We start from the raw sequence: 17,402 nt of genomic DNA, 5'->3' as shown, positions 1-17,402 counted from the left end.
AGAACATTTTCCAATTGACCATGATGAAAAGATTTTATCCATATCTACATGATGATGACAAAATTGGACATGACTAAAAGGTTTGGGCAGCCCAATTCTCAGGAACAAAACCTAGAAACAAATGTCATGATACCCATAAAAATGCCTTGATGTGTCACAGGACACCAATCTAAGCCTTTAATTCACATTCCAGTGCAGATGGCCTCAAAGGTGTTTTGTTTTTCTTTTGTTTTGCTTTTTTTGCGGTACGTGGGCCTCTCACTGTTGTGGCCTCTCCCATTGCGGAGCACAGGCTCTGGACATGCAGGCTCAGCGGCCATGACTCACGGGCCCAGCCGCTCCGCGGCATGTGGGATCTTCCCGGACCGGGGCACGAACCCGTGTCCCCTGCATCGGCAGGCGGACTCTCAACCACTGCGCCACCAGGGAAACCCTCAAAGGTGTTTTGGATCAACTTTTTTTTTTACATCTTTATTGGAGTATAATTGCTTTACAATGGTGTGTTAGTTTCTGCTTCATAACAAAGTGAATCAGTTATACATATACATATGTTCCCATGTCTCCTCCCTCTTGCGTCTGCCTCCCTCCCACCCTCCCTATCCCACCCCTCTGGGCGGTCACAAAGCACCGAGCTGTGGATCAGCGGTTTTTAATGTTTTTTTTTTTTTTTTAGCAGAACAGCTCTTTTCTCAAAATTTTACATGGAACCCAAATATGTAAACAAACGGCAGTCATTCTGTCTCGCAGAAATATTTTGTTCTATTCAGTGAGATTTGGGATATTCTGAAGATAAACAGAACCCGGCTCCTCTCAGAAGCCGGGTTCGACACTGATTCAGAAACGGTGCTCACAGTTTAAAACAAATTAGAGGGGCGTCTCCTCGGGGGGCTGCCTCGAGTGTTACCTAATCTTGCTCCCAGACCTTGTCCCCCTGACCGTCTGCTGAGGAGAGAAGTGAGGGCCAGGGAAGAGGAGGAGGAATGGGGACAAAGGAGGTGCTGATGGGATGGGATGGGCTGCTCCGGCATTGCCCTTTCTAGCTCTTCACTCCACTTTTGTGACTTCAATCTTCTGGATGAGCTTTTTCTATATTTGAGGTACTTTTCCTAGGAAAAAACTTAGGAAATTTTATGACACTTGGTGTGTAGAATCGGTCACATAGAGGAGGGCATACCGCTTAATGCTATTTTGCTAACTTTAGAGTTAACAACTTAAGAATACCATGAGGTTGATGGGAGTGTAGGATACTGATCTTGATGTAGTCAAAACTAATCGGTAAACAGTACTTGACTAGTTAACTAGGGCAGCGGCATGCACCGGTCAGAGTTATAATTTTGTCCCAAAATATTGCAGATGCAAAAGCCCCTATTACAGCTGCTAACACTCACAGGAGGCACCCGAAATGTTAATTTAAACAACTTAAGTAATTGTATGTGGAATCTAAAATATGACACAAATGAACTTATCTACGAAACAGACTCACAGATGGAGAGAACAGACTTGTGGTTGCCAAGGGGTTGGGGGGAGGGAGGGGGAAGGACTGGGAGTTTGGGATGAGCAGAGGCAAACTATTATATATAGGGTGGATAAACAACAAGGTCCTACTGTACAGCACAGGGACCTATATTCAATATCCAGCGATAAACCATAATGGGAAAGAATATGGAAAAGAATGTATATATATGTATGTATGACTGCATCACTTTGCTGTACAGCAGAAGTTAACACAAGATTGTAAATCAACTATACTTCAAACAAAGAAATAAATAACACCAGTAATGCTATAACTTGACACTACCATCCCTCCACAACACATCACTTTCTCTGGAGGGGTATGGAACACTTGAGCGGGAAGATCTGACCTAAATATATCAGAGTACTGGTAGTCACTGGGAACTTTCCCCTCTATTTATCACTTAAGATTGACAAAGTAGGAGAGGCATTTTGTTTCCTTCCCTTTTCTTATGACTAATAAAACAGACACAGCGTGTCCAGGACAGGGAAGTACATACTTGCTTCTGGATTAGGACAGAACTGTTTGTGGAGAATGGCCTGCGGAAGCTTTGTACAGCTTTGTGGAGGACACAAATTGGCAGAAGCAGTAGCTGCAGAAATCCCTCCAGCCTTCATGTCTGCCCCGTAAGCGGATAAGAGCTCTACCACGAATTCTGAATTTTGGGTAATTGCCAGTGGCCTTAATCTTTATGCTTGAGCTTCGATGAGTGGCCATACCACCCAACCTACACAAGGCATTAGTACCTGTGAAACTGACGATTTCCACCCTTGTGAAAATGCACCTCTTCCAGGGCGTTTTGACTCTCTTTATGGTCCTTAGGGCATCCACTTGCATGGAAGGGCTTTGTCTTGGAACTAATTTCCCTTCCATCTCTAATTACTGGTTACCTAGTAACTGATGCCCTAATTAGCTGATTTTTTTAAATCCCTGTTTCAGAGCTCGTGTTTCATGCCTTTTCCATGGGGGTTAGAAAAGTAGCATCAAGAGCTATCGTGGTGGAGTGGGAGGGACACAGGCTTTGGGATCCATCAGAAAGTCAAGATGTAGGTTATAATCAGAGTCACCTGTGCCCCTTGGTATTGACCTTCAGGTGTAGCCTAAGTTCTCCAGTTAATAGGAAAATGGTGATGATAACAGTCATTTCACAGCTTCACAGGACCCAGTGAAGATGTGCCTGTGAAAATCTTTTAACTGTGAGGTTCTGCACAAATGTTTGTTATTTCCATATTCCATTCCCTTTTTAGAAGACAGCTTTATTGAGACAAAATTCACATACTATACATTTCACCAAAAGGTACAATTCAGTGTTTTTTATGTGCATCCGTCAGCACAGCTTTAGGATTTCTTTATCATCTCCAAAAAAAAAAAAAAACCCCACAAAAAACAAAACACATACTCTTTAACTACGACACCCTATCCCCCTCCACTACCTGTTTAATTTTTACTTTGGATTTGTTAGCAGAGACTCTCAGCTAATTCTCTAAATTAAGACAAGATTACTTGTGAATGACACTTAAGATACTGTTTCCTGTGAAGAATGTCTCCAAAGGCTTTCCAGTTAATGCTCTAAGTGCGTTGGCAGGATGAGGGACGGGAGCTCAGTGTTAATACGTAATGTTACTGGGACCATCACAATTCCCAAGCCAGGTCTGTTTTTAGAAGCACAAAGATGAGGCCTCACTAGGAGCTGAGAAGGGGCTCATTCCGATGGTGGATGCGGGGGGAAGGCTGGGAGGAACCAATGGCCGCTGTTTGTGCAGAGAAGAGGGATGCCGGCTCTGGAGCAGGGCTTCCACCTCCGGGGAAATACTTATTATCAGAAAGCTGCTTTTCCTTTTCCTTAACTTTCCGTGCTTGAGCTTGACTTCACACAGCTGAGGGAGAGGGGGAACGAGCTAGTACCACAGCCCCTCTGCCTCATGTGCGACCCGCACATGACTGGAGAAGTGGAAGCGGGGTGGGGTTGGCTGGGAACAGGAATTCAACCTTGGCCTCCATTCCTTCCAGGTCGCCAGATCCCACCGTTGGATCCCCATGAAAACGGAAACAACGGAACAATCAAACTGAAGCCAACTTCGCAGGCCGGCCGGCGGTGCTGCTGACCTGGGGCTGGGGTCCCCTGTGCTTGAAGAGGCCGGAGCTCCCCTCCCCGTGCGCTGCTGCGCTGCTGCGGGGGCCTCCCACCCTCGGTGGCCTGGCCCCTGGCTCAGAGGGAGGTGAGACCCGCAGGGAACGGGGCAGGGAACATCCCTGGAAAAGGATTCTACAAAACTCTGGGAAAAACCACCACACTGCCAGGAAAGGGCCTTTGGTGCGTGGAATTCACTCGGAGGGAATGGATTTAGGTATTAATTATAGTTGAGTTTTTTGTTAAAAGCCTCAAAATATTCTTAAATTTGTACAAAAGTCTTACTGGCTTATGTGTGTGCGATTCTAAACTGGTGTTCCACTCTGATTTCCTATGTTTCTAACCAAATTTCAGGAACTTCTTCAGTGCCATTGCCTTAATTACTCAACCAACCTCCACTGAAAGGTTCATGGAATTTCCCTTTCAGTGGAGTGTAATTGGACCATCTGCTATAGACTTGCGCTGTTATGAAAGTGGAGAAAGATGTATTAGGAAGTTTTATCTACATCTGTGACGTTTACTTGATGAACATTTTTCTAAGTTTTGGTCATATAAACCAACCAACCAAATCTGACTACAATATATCATGTCATTCTGGGATTTGGAGGCCTGGTTTGGAAGTCATTGGAGTCACTACTGTGTAATGTAAACTGTGACAAACGCAGGGTATAAATATTATTCCAGAGACCACCTGGTTTGCATCACCTCCACAGTAATAAATTCCCACTCTCTTAGGGAAGTTTCACACAGAGTATTATTTTACTAAGAGAGTTTGTCATAGTGTCATATCCGGGGAACAAATTACCTGGAGGATGTTTGAATCTAAATTGTAGGGCAAACTTCGAATAATATCAATGAACAATAGGTTACAGGAAAGCCAGCCAGAGGAAGTACCAGCACATTAAGATTCTAGACACCCCAAAACTGCAAAATCAGAGAAAGTCTTTAAGAAGATGCCAAGCTTTGGGGGTGTGGGTATTAAGGCTAACCAGAGGGCCAACCCTGGAATGCCAGTTGGCTGAGAACAAACTTCAGTGAACGCTCCCTTTTCAGGTTTCCTGTCCGCTCAATTAATTAAAGATGTCTGAATCCAATGGAAGGAAAAGGGAAGAAGGCATGGAAAGGAGGAAAAGCCATCCCCATTGAAAATTCAAATCCTGTTTCCATTCTAACTTTCATAGAAACCTGGGATCAAGAAGCAGTTGGTTTCCTCCGAGGGCTCATGTTGGGAGGTGATTCTGGGAGGATATGCAGATTGGTGCCCTTTTGGGGGGTGAGATGGGGTTGATCACGCAGTATGGCCTCAGGGCCAGCTGGTACCTTCAAGGCTCAACAAACATTAATTGGAAACCTACAGTGTAAAAATCAGGGAAGAGATCATAAGCTGAGTAAAACCCTGGAACTTTCAGTAGCCGTGCTTGAGTCCTGCCAGGCTCTGCCCCTGAGCCCTGGATGGGCGGGGACGCTGAGTCTGCCACCCAAAAAAGCGAGAGTCCTTGAGAGACCAGGGCCGAGTTCACACTTCTTCACGTGGACTGCAGTCAAGAAAGCAGGTCGAAATCTCAGATTTAGGGTTTTTAAACTCGAGAACGTGTTGTCAGTTTGATGTTCTTACCGCTTCATCCAGCTTGCAAGAGTAACTTGACAATCTTAGGACACGAACGCTGGAAACACTTACTTTTGGTTCAAGAGTGCCTCGTAGCTCTCTCAGACGGGTTCCTCAAATACTGTTAGCAGTTGGCACGTGGACGTCTTGGCAGGGCCTCTGCAGGGATTTTTAGGGTTTTCTTCACCTTGTCATTATTATGGGCTACTGTGATTCTGCTTGCAGGCCAAGCGATTATCTTGCCTCTTAAAAAAAATGTGGGTTGCAAATTCAAATGACCTAATTCCAGGTGTAATGTAGGCTTATTTTGGAATCTTTCATCATCCAGCTGTCCCCGAGGACCTGGGCTTGTCTCTAGACAAGGTTGCCTAGCTAAGGAGGTACGCAGCCCAGCAAGTCTTCGGTGCTCGCATCTTGCATAAAACAGCCGGTCTTAACCAGCAGGCTACCCACCCACAAGGTGGGTACCCACCCAGAAGCCCACAAGGGTGGGAACCACTCTTTTGCCTTCCTGTATGGCCTTAACTATTCACGCCATCAGGGGACAATGTGTCTATAGTCAGTCCTTGGAGCAATTGGTAGAAAGAGTAGATGGCACTTGGGCACACACACGTTCACAGGAACACGGCGTCTTCCCTGAAGATAGGTGCTCGAGCCTTGTCCGCAAGGAGGCTTTCAGATCTTCCTTTGTTTTGCCTTGAGAGTACTTTCTGGCTGTTCTAATCTTTGAACTATAACCACGCAATATCATGTAAAGGCCTGGAAATGACTGTTGCTCCAAAATGTCAAGCAGCATTCTTTGCCCAGTTTCCCCAAATGTGCTCTTTTCCTCTGTTTTCCTTCCTCTCCTGTGCGGTACACGTGTGTATATGTGTAAATATGATTTCCTATTTGTTATGCCGACATGTGATCCATTTCACTGGCTGAGTCTGGCTCGTGCCTCTGTGTCATGTAACGCAGGCACGGGCTCTCAGAGGGATTATTTCCCGGTGGGAATCTCTAAAATGGCAGTGGGGTCATGCAAACATTCTACCTACGCACATAATAGACCTGCCATTTTCATAGTGGAAAGTGGTACATCGGGGCGCTAAAGATGACTTCCCTTGCAAACCAAACCATAGACGGCTGAAGACCTAAAGCCAACATTTAGCCAAGCAAAGGGCTGGGACCCACCGAGGACCGAGGGAGGCTCGGGTGACCAAAGTATGCCCCGTGAGATCAAGGAACGTGGCCTCTGATGGCTGAAACTGGCTCCCCTCAGGGGCCCTGCTTCTCCCTGCTCTGCCATGCTCATTGCAACTTGAAGAAAGAGTGGGCTCATAAGTAAAAGGACTCCAAGCCTCATTCAGACCTATTAGGTTCTGGTTTAACCATGAAACCAGACCCAGTGATCCATTGTCACCGCTCAGTTGTGTAAACTGCTCCCTTTCTCGTGTTTTTGTAAAGGGCTTCTGTCTGGGCTGGACCCAGTTCTCATGTATAGAAGACGCTGCTGCAGACATTAGGACCTTTCCACCTTATATTCTGTAGTAAAGCATTGCCCTCCACATCGTCCAATTGTATCTGTTATTTTTGGTTTAACACACACTGATTCATACTAATAAATCTTTTAACTTTTACCAACTTTGTCCTTTTCTTATTATAATGTTCGGATGAATAATTGTTTTAAGTAACTTGCTGGCTGTGGGAGGGTTTGGAAGGTCAATCTCTCTAAGCTTCAGTTTCCTCACATATAAAATGCAGAAAATAATTCATATGCACCCATCCACAATTCTGGAATCCCAAAAGCTTTGGAAGGGACTTTTTCTTAAGTTTGATACGGACTCATTTGGCCGTAAGACCAGACCTGAACTGATGTGATGCTATTTATAGCTACTTATCCAACCAGGCGGGGGTGAGGGGGGAACGTCTGCATATTCGGTTGCAGAATTCCTGCCGTTTGCTTGTAGGATTCGATCCCTGACTCTGCTGCATGTTCTATAATAGATGCACCATATTACTGTTATAAACGCCAAACAAAATTCCGAATTCTGAAAACATCGGCCCCCAAGGTGTCGTACAAGGTATGATAGCCACCAAATAAAGCTGTAGCACCTACCCTGCAGGCGTGTGTCCTCAGGATTCAAGGAGAACGTGTGTGTGAAGAGCGCTGCCCATGGGGGCTCCGGGCAGCCGGGAGGGCCCTGTGAACACAGACGTCAACACCCTCAGTGCCTCCTGAGTGGGCTTTACGGGTTTCACTGGACAGAAAGTACCTCTTTTGGTCCCGGCACGGAGCAGGTGCTCGTAAACAAGAGCAAACACGAATTTAGCAACCTGCTTTGCTCTAGCTACTGTCCCAGGTGTTTTGCATCCTATGACCTCATTCTATTTTCACAACCCCCTTTATCAGGCAGATACTATTATCCTCTCCATTCTACAGATGAGCAAACCGAGGCCCAGGAGGTTAGTAAGTCGCCTACGACCATGGACTGGTAAGAGAGGAAGAAGTCAAATGCTAGCTTCTGTTATCTTCTCCTGTCTTTTTTAATTAAAAAATTTAACTTTTGGGGCTTCCCTGGTGGCACAGTGGTTGAGAGTCCGCCTGCCGATGCCGGGGACACGGGTTCGTGCCCCGGTCTGGGAGGATCCCACATGCCGCGGAGCGGCTGGGCCCGTGAGCCACGGCTGCTGAGCCTGCGCTCCACAACGGGAGAGGCCACAGCAGTGAGAGGCCCGCGTACCACAGGGAAAGAAAAGAAAAAAAAAAATTAACTTTTTTTTGTTAATAAACTTTTTTTAATTTTTGGCTGTGTCGGGTCTTCAGTGCTGCATGCGGGCTTTCTCTAGTTGCAGTGAGCGGGGGCTACTCTTCATTGAAGTGCGCGGGCTTCTTATTGTGGTGGCTTCTCTTGTTGCGGAGCATGGGCTCTAGGCGCACGGGCTTCGGTAGTTGTGGCACGCGGACTCACTAGTTGTGGCTCGCAGGCTCTAGAGCACAGGCTCAGTAGTTGTGGCACGGGCTTAGTTGCTCCGCGGCATGTGAGATCTTTCCGGACCAGGGCTTGAACCTGTGTCCCCTGCACTGGCAGGCGGATTTTTAACCACTGTGCCACCAGGGAAGTCCCAAATTTAACTTTTTAAATTAAAGTATAATTAACACATAACAGTTTCAAATGTACAATAATGACTCCATATTTGTATATCTTGGGAAATGATCACCCACAATAAGTCTAGTTAACATCTGTCACCTCACATAGTTACAATTTTTTTTTCTTGTGCTGAGAACTTTTAAGATCTACTGTCTTAGCAACGTCCAAATATGCAACATGGTGTTATTAATTATCATCACCACACTGCCCATTCTATCCCCAGGACTCATATTCTAACTGGAAGTTTGTACCTTTGACGACTTTCTATTTTCCCCTTTCTTTACTCTCATTATAAGGACTGTAAAAATAAAAGAATGAAGGAAAGGAAATCCACATTCACTGAATGCTTCCCATGAGCTAAATCCTTTCAAACTGTATCTCATTTTATCCACAACATGAATCTGAGAAGGATGCACGATTGTTCTCACTTGTGCAGGAGGAGCACAGAGGGTTCAGCTGGCCTTCTGAGGTCTGCTTAATTGGGGAGCAGGACAGCCCCCCACCATGCTGAGGCCAGGCTACCACTCTTGCATCTCAAGAGGAGGTGCTGGCCGGGGACCCAAGGGTTAAGCAGCTCAGGCTGGCAGAGCTGAATCACGATTAACGAGATTTCACTCAACTATTACCTGATCCCAGCTGCGGGTGTGCTGACCCTCCACCCACTGCTCAGACTGCTTCGTGTATCTTTTCCTTGTCCCTGACTTTGACATTGACCCCATCATTCAGCCGGGACTCAAGTTCTTCACTGGCTTTTTGAAATGGCTTCTGGATCAGCGTCTGACAAGTCTGACTTTACAGGGCCCGAGGCACTGAATTCCTTCAGAGAACCCAGTCCCCAAACCCTGTCCCCAAGTGGGCCCGGATCACCCAAGCGTGGCTAGTGTTCTCTGCTCTCCTTTACCTTGAGTTTTCTCCGGATTTGTACCTATTCTCTCCTTTTTTGCTCCTTCAGAAAAGGATCCCAACTCACTTCTAAAGTATGTCCCAAGCTTTTTTTTTTTTTTGCTTCCATCTTAAAATTCCCTCTGCACTGTTTTCTCCTCTTGTTCACTTACACATATGCATAAATTGTCACTAGGTTTGATAAACTACTTCTCCTTTTCCCCATCAAGCTACCCTGTCTTTCCTTCACACTAATTGAATTCTTAAAGGAGAACCGTGACCTTCTATTCACTCCTCACCTGAATTTAGGTACCTAATTGCCCCACCACTGCCCTCTTTCTTCTCACTCCCCCCACTTCCCCAAGGGCACCGGAGGCTGTTGACTTACCACCTGATGCTCCTTCTCTGGCCTCTGGCCTGGGCTCCAAGGCTCTCCTGGCTCCTCCCCCTTTACACATACCTGCTCAAATGCAGGTGCTTCCTGCAAATCCGTGCTCCTAACCCTCCTCCATTGATACCCCTTCCTAATGATCGCCTGCAATCTTAGGATTTCAACTATCACCTCTGGGTGTTTGTCTTCCACATGGTGGTCTGGCCTGACGTTTCTCCGGAGATCAGACCTTGATCTCCAGCTGCCAGGTGGATGTCCTGCCTCAGGTACGATGCCCCTCTGGGCACGCAGGCCCCGTTCCCCTGTTACCTGTGTGTCTCATGCACTGCTTTCTCCCAGCTGCCCAGGCTCCACGTTCGAGATTCAGTTTCAGCTCCTCTCAAGCATTTATCGAACAGTGTAAATTCTATGTCTGGAGTTTCTCCAACCCTGAACCCTCTTTCCACTGTCCCAGTTGAGACTTTCAATATGTTCTCTCTCAACTATGCGATCGTTTCTTAACAGATCTCTTTGAATTCTGTCTTTGGCCCTCAAATCTATGGTTGAATAAATGGTAACAGTGAATCTGCTAAAATGCATATCAGATCATGTTTCCTCAAAACTTTCTGGGACACCCATTGCAAATTAAATAAAATTCCAGCTCTGTCACCTATGGTGACAAATCCCTCTCATCTGGGCCTAGCCTCCTTCTCTGCCACCAGTGGCTGGGGCCCCTGCTCCTGACCACCTGCCCTGCGTGTTTGCTATCCTCCAAAAGGAGGTCGCAGCCCCCCTGGCAGGCCAGTTCTGCGGCATTGTTCCTATTTCTGGGAATCATTCCTGGACACCTCACCCAAAAGCAGCCTTTCCAGCTATTTTCTGATTAGACAGATCTTTCTATGCCTAAAATAGCTGATTGTTTCACTGACAGAACCACGACTGACATAAGCGTTCATGAGCAATTTGGGAATGAGCTTGTGCTGAAGGTAAAAAAATACGTTTTAGGACAAGTTGAGTGAAAGTTATTCAGCAGCATCAATATTTCAAGTTGCCTCGAATCCATCTGAATTTCAGAATCAAGAGTAGAAATAATTGGAAAAACCCTGCCGAACCTAAAACACAACTCAGATCCCCAAGTATGAATGTCACGGGGTCACAGATTTCCTCCACAGATTTTTACTAAGATGTGCAGATATAATGAGACCTTAAAATTTTCCTACAAGGCGTCTACTCTTCCCCACGAGCCTGATCTCAGAGGGATTTTGGGAGGGACGGTGAGGAGAAGGGGCATGGAATTCAGTCTCTGCCCATTTGTGGAATTTCGGTCTAAGGAACATGGTTTTATTCTGGGGGCAGCTCAGTCTTCCTGATTCCTGCCCTCTCCATAACATGCGGGTGCACAAGGCTGTGTGGATGAGCTGTCCCTGGGCCCTCCACCTCTTACTGAGTCCCCATGTGAAGTGGCTGGTCTGGCCTGGTCCCTGAACTGGAAACTGCTAAGGACGGTAGATCCTGTCTAGGGCTGGGGCCCCGTGCTGTCACCCACTGTTCGAGCCTGTGCCTCTGTTCCTTGCCTCTGACCGCAGATCCACCTCTACTGTGGCTTCTTTGTTCTTCCTTGAGCTTCTACTGGTTCTCTGGTCTTAGAACACTCACGGCCCCGCCCCAGGGTGTGAAGACTTCCTGATCCCTGGCCCAAGAATCTGCCTGTGACCCATGCTGCCATGTGGACATGGGCCCTCCCTGGTCTTCCAGATGGAGCAGGAGGCAAATCCTCCCCTGCTTCCAGCTTTCCTCTGAACACAGCTGATCTGTGTCCGTGCTGAGGTTTCTACCTGGAGATGGGACACAGGTACTGTTCTCTTGGTTCTTGGTCTACACGGGTGGGGGTGATGTTTTCACTTCTGCCTCTTCTCAGTTAGGGAACCCCTCTGTGTCATAATCTCCCTTCCCGGTGTCCAAACCGGACATCTGACCAGCACGCAGGACTTTGCAGAAGAGGGTAACATGGTTAAGAGGATGTTGATGGTTACGGTGGGTGAGTCATAAAGAGAAAGCAGGAGCTGGGGATCCTAGAGGGAGAGGGCAGGAGAGGTGATCTCAAGTTACCCACCCCGGCCAGGGCATCCGGCAAGCAGCCCAGCCCAGCCCAGTGTTCCGAGTATGGGCTCGGAACCTGCCCCCCCATGAGCTCTGAGACCTTGAGCGGGTCACATAACTTCTCTAAGACTCAGTTTTCTCACTTGTAAAGTGGGGATCATAATGGGACTTACCTCAGTGGTGTGTTGTGTCGTAGGAAATAATGGCTGTGAATTCATTTCAGGTACTGGGCACAGCCTCACGCACAGAGCAGCCCCCAAACCCAGGCTGTCATGAAACTGTCAAGGAGGACCCTTGTGAGAACAAAGAGGGCAAACCGGCTGTGAGCACCACCCGGATACAAGTTGTTACTCCTTGTATGACGTTCAGTTGGAAAAGGTTGCAGGGGATGCCCTCGCTGGCACTGTGAGGCATCTGTGAAGTAGGGGTGGGTTGCGACAAGGACCGGAAATGGAAAGTGATGAAGCTGGAGCCCCGGAAGAACCGGAAATGAGGCCAGTCAATCAGGCAGACATGAATGAAGGTGAAGCTACAGGTAAGGGGGAGGGAAGGGGAACCTATGCGCTAAGGGGGTTGGCTGCAGTGTCGCACTAAGCAGACAAAGTTGTAGTTAAACAAAAAACCTCCATGAAGATTACATGTAATCGCATGCTGCTTGGCCTTCTGCTGAATGTGATTATGCAAATGAATACATCTGTTATAAGACTACATTCACGAGCTCTGAGAATGACACCCGTCTTCCTTGGAGTAGATGATCAGAATTATTTTGTTTCTTCTTTGGCATTTTTATTTTTTTACCCTTTTCTTCAGAAAGTCCATCATTACAGGTTCTATCCAGCCATGTGACACTCCTGGTCCCAGCACACACCCGGGAGGCCTTTGTCCATGAGGTCAGCAACGTTCAACACACACCTGCGGAGCGGTCTGAAGTCCTACAGGCCATGGACACACTCCCACCTGAGCAGGGCAGTGACACCCTCAGCTCCCCAGCCCAAACTATCCCCCCCAAGCAGGCTGACACCCCCAATTCCCCAACCCAAACCGTTCTGCCCGATCAGGCTGACACCCTCAATTTCCCAGAAGAAACCATCCCACCAAAAGAGGGTGACATTCTCAATTTCCCAGCCAAAATCATTCCACCCAAGCAGGCTGACACCCCCAACTCCCCAGCCGAAATCATTTCACCAAAGAAGGGTGACACCCCCAGTTCCCCACTCAAAACCATCCTGTGCAAGCAGGCTGACATCCCCAATTCCTCAGAAAAAAATACCTCGCCCAAGCAGGGCAATACCCCCAATTTTCCAGCAAAATTCATTTTGCCCGGGCAGGGCCACACCCACAAGCTCTCAGCCATTCTATCCAAGCTGTGTGACACCCTAAAGTTCTCAGCCAAAACCGTTCTGCCCAAGGAGGGTGATGCCCCCAAGTCCTCAGCCGAAACCGTTCTGCCCAAGGAGGGTGACACCCCCAAGTCCTTAGAAGACACCATCCAGCCAATAGAAGGCAACCTGCAGTCAGCAGATGAAGCCATGGAGGTCCTGGAGGAGGACCTGGTGAAGGTGATCCTGAACAAGGAAGACTTCGAGGTGGCGCTGAAGGAAGCTGGGGAGAGACTGGTGGCTGTGGACTTCTCGGCCATGTGGTGCAGGCCTTGCAGGTCAATCAAGCCCCTTTTCCGGTCCCTGTCCATGAAGCACAAGGATGTGGTGTTCCTGGAAGTGGACGCTGATGAGTGTGAGGGGCTGGCGAAAGACTGCAATATCGTTTGCGTCCCAACCTTTCAGTTTTATAAAAAAGAAGAAAAGGTGGGCGAATTTTCTGGTGCCCTTAAGGAAAAACTCGAGACATTCATTACAGCATTAAAGTGATCGTGTGTTCCAGAAGCATTAGGAACAGCCGGCTGTTCACAGCTTGTGATTTTTTATTTACAAAAAAAGATGAGGGGTAACAAAAGTGTGTGTCCAAGTGGCACCTGCATGTGCATCAGAAACAGTAGCTCAACCCTTTCCGAAAAGCAGTCAAAGCCCTAACGCCTATTGTGACTGTGTTCTTGTTGATGGGACAGTGTTGATATTAGAATTTCCTTTGGTGGAGATATTGGAAGTCCAGTTGTCCCCTATTTTTTAATCTTGATTTTTTTTTTTCACTCACTCTTGAAAATTCAGCTCGTGTAATCCTAGTGGCAACGCTGGAAATTTAGACAGTTTTTCTGTAGAAGGACATGTTTTAATGATGAGTGGAAATTTCTGATGTTCACATACCTTTGGGATATCTGATAAGAAAGTAAAGAATTTGAAGGATTCACATACGTCTAACCTCCTTCATGTGCGGGAAGTGCTATGGAGGCCTCGGGAAATGTCACGGGCTCCACAAACATCTAGGGGATTCTTTGGTATCAGAGCTGAGACCAAGGCCATGTTTCCAGATTTCAAGTTCAGGCTTCTTTCTACTGATCCAGGCTCACAAAAAAGCTCAAAGCTTCTGGTTTTCTCAGACCAAGAGATTTATGGTTCAAGTTTACATTAGTGTGATCCTTGGTGCCATTATGACATCAGCAACCTAGTAGCAGAGTTCCTGCTTTGTCATCCCGGTAACTGGGTTTCTGATACCTGTTCTCAGGTGTCTCAGAGTGTGTGTGTGTATACACATATATATTGCGCATATATGCATATATTTAATATATACAATTTGGTGAGTTTGGACATATGCATACACACGTGATACCATCACCACCATTGAGGTAATAAACCTACCCATCACCTGTTTCCACAACTTTCCCTGTGTGTCCCTTTCCTTGGTGTGTGTGTGTTAAGAACACTTTGCATGAGATCTACCCTCTTACCACATTTTAAGTGTACTATAGCGTATTAACTACAGACACTATGCTGTCCAGAGAATCTCTAGAACGTATTCATCCTGGATAACTAATTTTATACCCACTGAACGACAACTCTGCATTTCCCCCCATTCCCTGTCAGCCACTGTCTTATCTTCTGCTGATCTAGAATGTTTTAAAGAATTTGAGGGCTTCCCTGGTGGCGCAGTGGTTGAGAGTCTGCCTGCCGATGCAGGGGACACGGGTTTGTGCCCCGGTCTGGGAGGATCCCGCATGCCGCGGAGCGGCTGGGCCCGTGAGCCATGGCCACTGAGCCTGCGCGTCCGGAGCCTGTGCTCCGCAACGGGAGAAGCCCGCCTACTGCAAAAACAAAACAAAACAAAAGAAAACAAACAAAAAACTGATTCCAGTTGGGCAGCGCCAAACCGTTAATGGTTGGGGGGCTCAGCCGACAAGAGCTGGGGAAAGACTGACACGGAGAAGGTGGGGAAGCAAAGCAAGGAAATGGTTGGACTGCTGCAGCCTGAAGCCTGGTTGGCTGTGATCCTCAGGTTTCAATTTCTTACCCTTGAGGCATCTCAGGCTTTGGTTTTGGTTGGCTTGCAGAGGCCACCAAAGCCCTGGAGCCACTTCTGTCTAATGGGCTCCTTGTTTAGTTGCTTTAACAAGGGCTACAGGCCAGAGTCCTCCTGGAGCAGGCTGTGGGGTCTGGGTTACATGCCTCCTAAGGGTCTGGCTAGACGGAGGGCCTTCCTTCCCCCAGTCAATGCTTATAAGGCATATGGGGACCAGGAAAGCAGGACTCTGCTCTTCCAAATTCACTCAGAAATGAAAAATGGAAACAAGAGAATAAAAAGGTCCAAATACGAAGAACAGGATGATCCCTATTTTATTTGAAAGTGGAATAAAAAGCATAAAGTGTTGTCATTGGCTCTCTCTGTATGCATATTTTTTCTTTCATTCTATTTTTTTCCGCTTACTGATAATAGAAGAAAAACAAACAAACAATTAATAGAGTACTTTGGAGACCCCAGTTGCTTAGAAACTGCTGGGAAATACAAAATTTGGAAGGACAAAGCAAAGGGGAGTGAGCACGCTGGCCCAAGGTCACGGATGCTCTGGTTCTGTGTTCCAGTTGTGCACTCTGGGCCTTCCCGGCTTTCCAGGACAGATGGTCATAGAGACTAAATCAGTAGCAGTTCTTCTTTTGGAGATGAACTGCCTTGGTGATCTTGGGTGTCGTGGGGGTAGGTGATATATTCGCTTTTTGGTGGCAAGTGACGGAAACCCAACTCAAACCTGCTCCAGCAAAAATGGAGGGAGTACTGGATCTTGAAAGTGGAGATTCTAGGGGGACAAACTGCTTCAGGTGGGTGTGAGTGTTCAAACAACAGCATCAGGACCTGATGTTCTCCACCTCTTGGCTCTGCTGCTCGTGTTGATTTTAGCATCACTTGCTTCGCTGGCTTGTGAACACAGATAAAAAGTGAGCCTGTTTCCTAATAAATCAAAGTCCCTGGGAAGACTTTGACTGTCTAGTCATATGCCAATCCCTGTACCATCCTGAGTACTTGGGGGAGACCTTGCAGGCCTGGGTCAGTGCCATGAAAGCATCAAAGCTAAGCAGGACCACGGGGGCAGGGGGAGGAGGGAAGAGGTGCTGGGCAGACTCGTGTGTCTGCTGCAGGGGATGGCGATGATGTTGGACACACTGCCTTGGACCAAGGGCTACACCAAGAATGTGGTCAGCGTCAATCAATTCCCAACCTCATAAGAAGATGCTGTGCACTTACCCAGTGCCTTTCAAACACCCCTTCTCATTTCATTGTAATCCAGTCTGATTTCCTTAAGTCTGTATCTATAGGACTTAGAAATCAATACACTCCGTGCCTTATTCAAATGACAAGTTATCTTATGGTAACGCTTGAGTTTCGCCAAAGATGGCATACGGAATATGAATCCAAAGACAGCATGAAACACTTAGCAACTAGATACTCAGAAAGGTGCAAAGGATATGAACAAGGTAAGACAGTTTTGGGGTCTAAGTGATGCTTTAGAAATTTATTTTTCTGTATGAGCAATTTGATTTCATAGTGGGGATCTATACAGACTGTTCCTTGGATTCTCAACACGTTTGTCTTTTTGAGGCAGAAATGTTCAAATAAATTATACTTAGCAAATATGGAAAAGATGTGGTATATTGTTGCTTAGAGAATTCCATTGTGATCTGGTGCAGGTTTTTAAATCTTGCAAGGGAACTGTGAAATGGTACATTCTATGGAGATAGAAGTTAACTAAAAAACAAAATAAACCAAAAAGTACAAGGAGAAGATGGCTGCAAATTCTGAAATAATAGTGACTCTTTAATCAGGAGATCCTTCAACACCCATGGTAAAAAGTGTCAACCAGGGCAACAATGACACACACTGGGATCAGCGTAGCAGGGATCCAGGTAAAGCCTCATGGTTTAGGAAAATCAGGATTTTTTCAAATTCTAGAATGGAAAAAAATGATTGACGTGAATATGAAAAAATGGAAAGCGGTACACATTGAAGTTAAGGTTGGTAAAAAGGCAGTGACTGACACGGAAGAAGGTGAATTGTGAAAACTGAAATACAATGTGATCATTCTGTCGCCTGTTGATAGGAAGTGTAGTGCTTTTATGCTCACATGTTGAGTCATCTTCTTTTAGGTTAAGATGGCGACTTCAAGCAAGAGTGAGACCTGGCGTGGGAAGCTCGGAGAGGAGCAGGGTCGTTCTGGCATCGAAGGTGTCTGTGGACTTGATTGCTGCTTTCACTAAGCACCCCGGGGGGTCTCCGGCCTTCGGAGA

At 46.9% G+C, this 17,402-nt stretch overlaps 2 protein-coding genes across 2 annotated transcripts in view; both read left to right on the top strand.

The window, feature by feature from the left end:
- The window catches only part of RAB31 (RAB31, member RAS oncogene family), a 112,122-nt gene extending 105,259 nt beyond the window's left edge, over nucleotides 1–6,863 (top strand). The window contains exon 7 of the mRNA XM_060028666.1: nucleotides 3,524–6,863. Within this exon, the coding sequence (XP_059884649.1) occupies nucleotides 3,524–3,618 (95 nt within the window). The 3' untranslated portion in view covers nucleotides 3,619–6,863. The remainder of the gene's footprint in view (nucleotides 1–3,523) is intronic.
- Nucleotides 6,864–12,183: 5,320 nt separating this feature from the next.
- On the top strand, nucleotides 12,184–13,601 carry TXNDC2 (thioredoxin domain containing 2). Its single transcript, XM_060029495.1, has 2 exons — nucleotides 12,184–12,256; nucleotides 12,544–13,601. The coding sequence occupies exons 1-2, from the start codon at nucleotides 12,184–12,186 to the stop codon at nucleotides 13,599–13,601; spliced, it is 1,131 nt and encodes a 376-aa protein (XP_059885478.1).
- The last annotated feature ends 3,801 nt before the right edge of the window (nucleotides 13,602–17,402 follow it).

The sequence above is a fragment of the Delphinus delphis genome, chromosome 13 (genome assembly GCF_949987515.2).
Source record: "Delphinus delphis chromosome 13, mDelDel1.2, whole genome shotgun sequence".
Lineage (NCBI taxonomy): Eukaryota > Metazoa > Chordata > Mammalia > Artiodactyla > Delphinidae > Delphinus > Delphinus delphis.
Note: the sequence above shows the minus strand (reverse complement) of the source record. Positions and strands in the feature narration are given on the sequence as shown.

What these genes read in the sequence shown, in the direction of transcription:
- TXNDC2 (XM_060029495.1), top strand. Translation starts at nt 12,184, where the DNA reads ATGGAAAGTGATGAAGCTGGAGCCCCGGAAGAACCGGAAATGAGGCCA. An exon ending in TCAGGCAGACATGAATGAAG is followed by an intron (nt 12,257 to 12,543) that starts GTGAAGCTACAG and finishes CCTTTTCTTCAG; the next exon opens with AAAGTCCATCATTACAGGTT.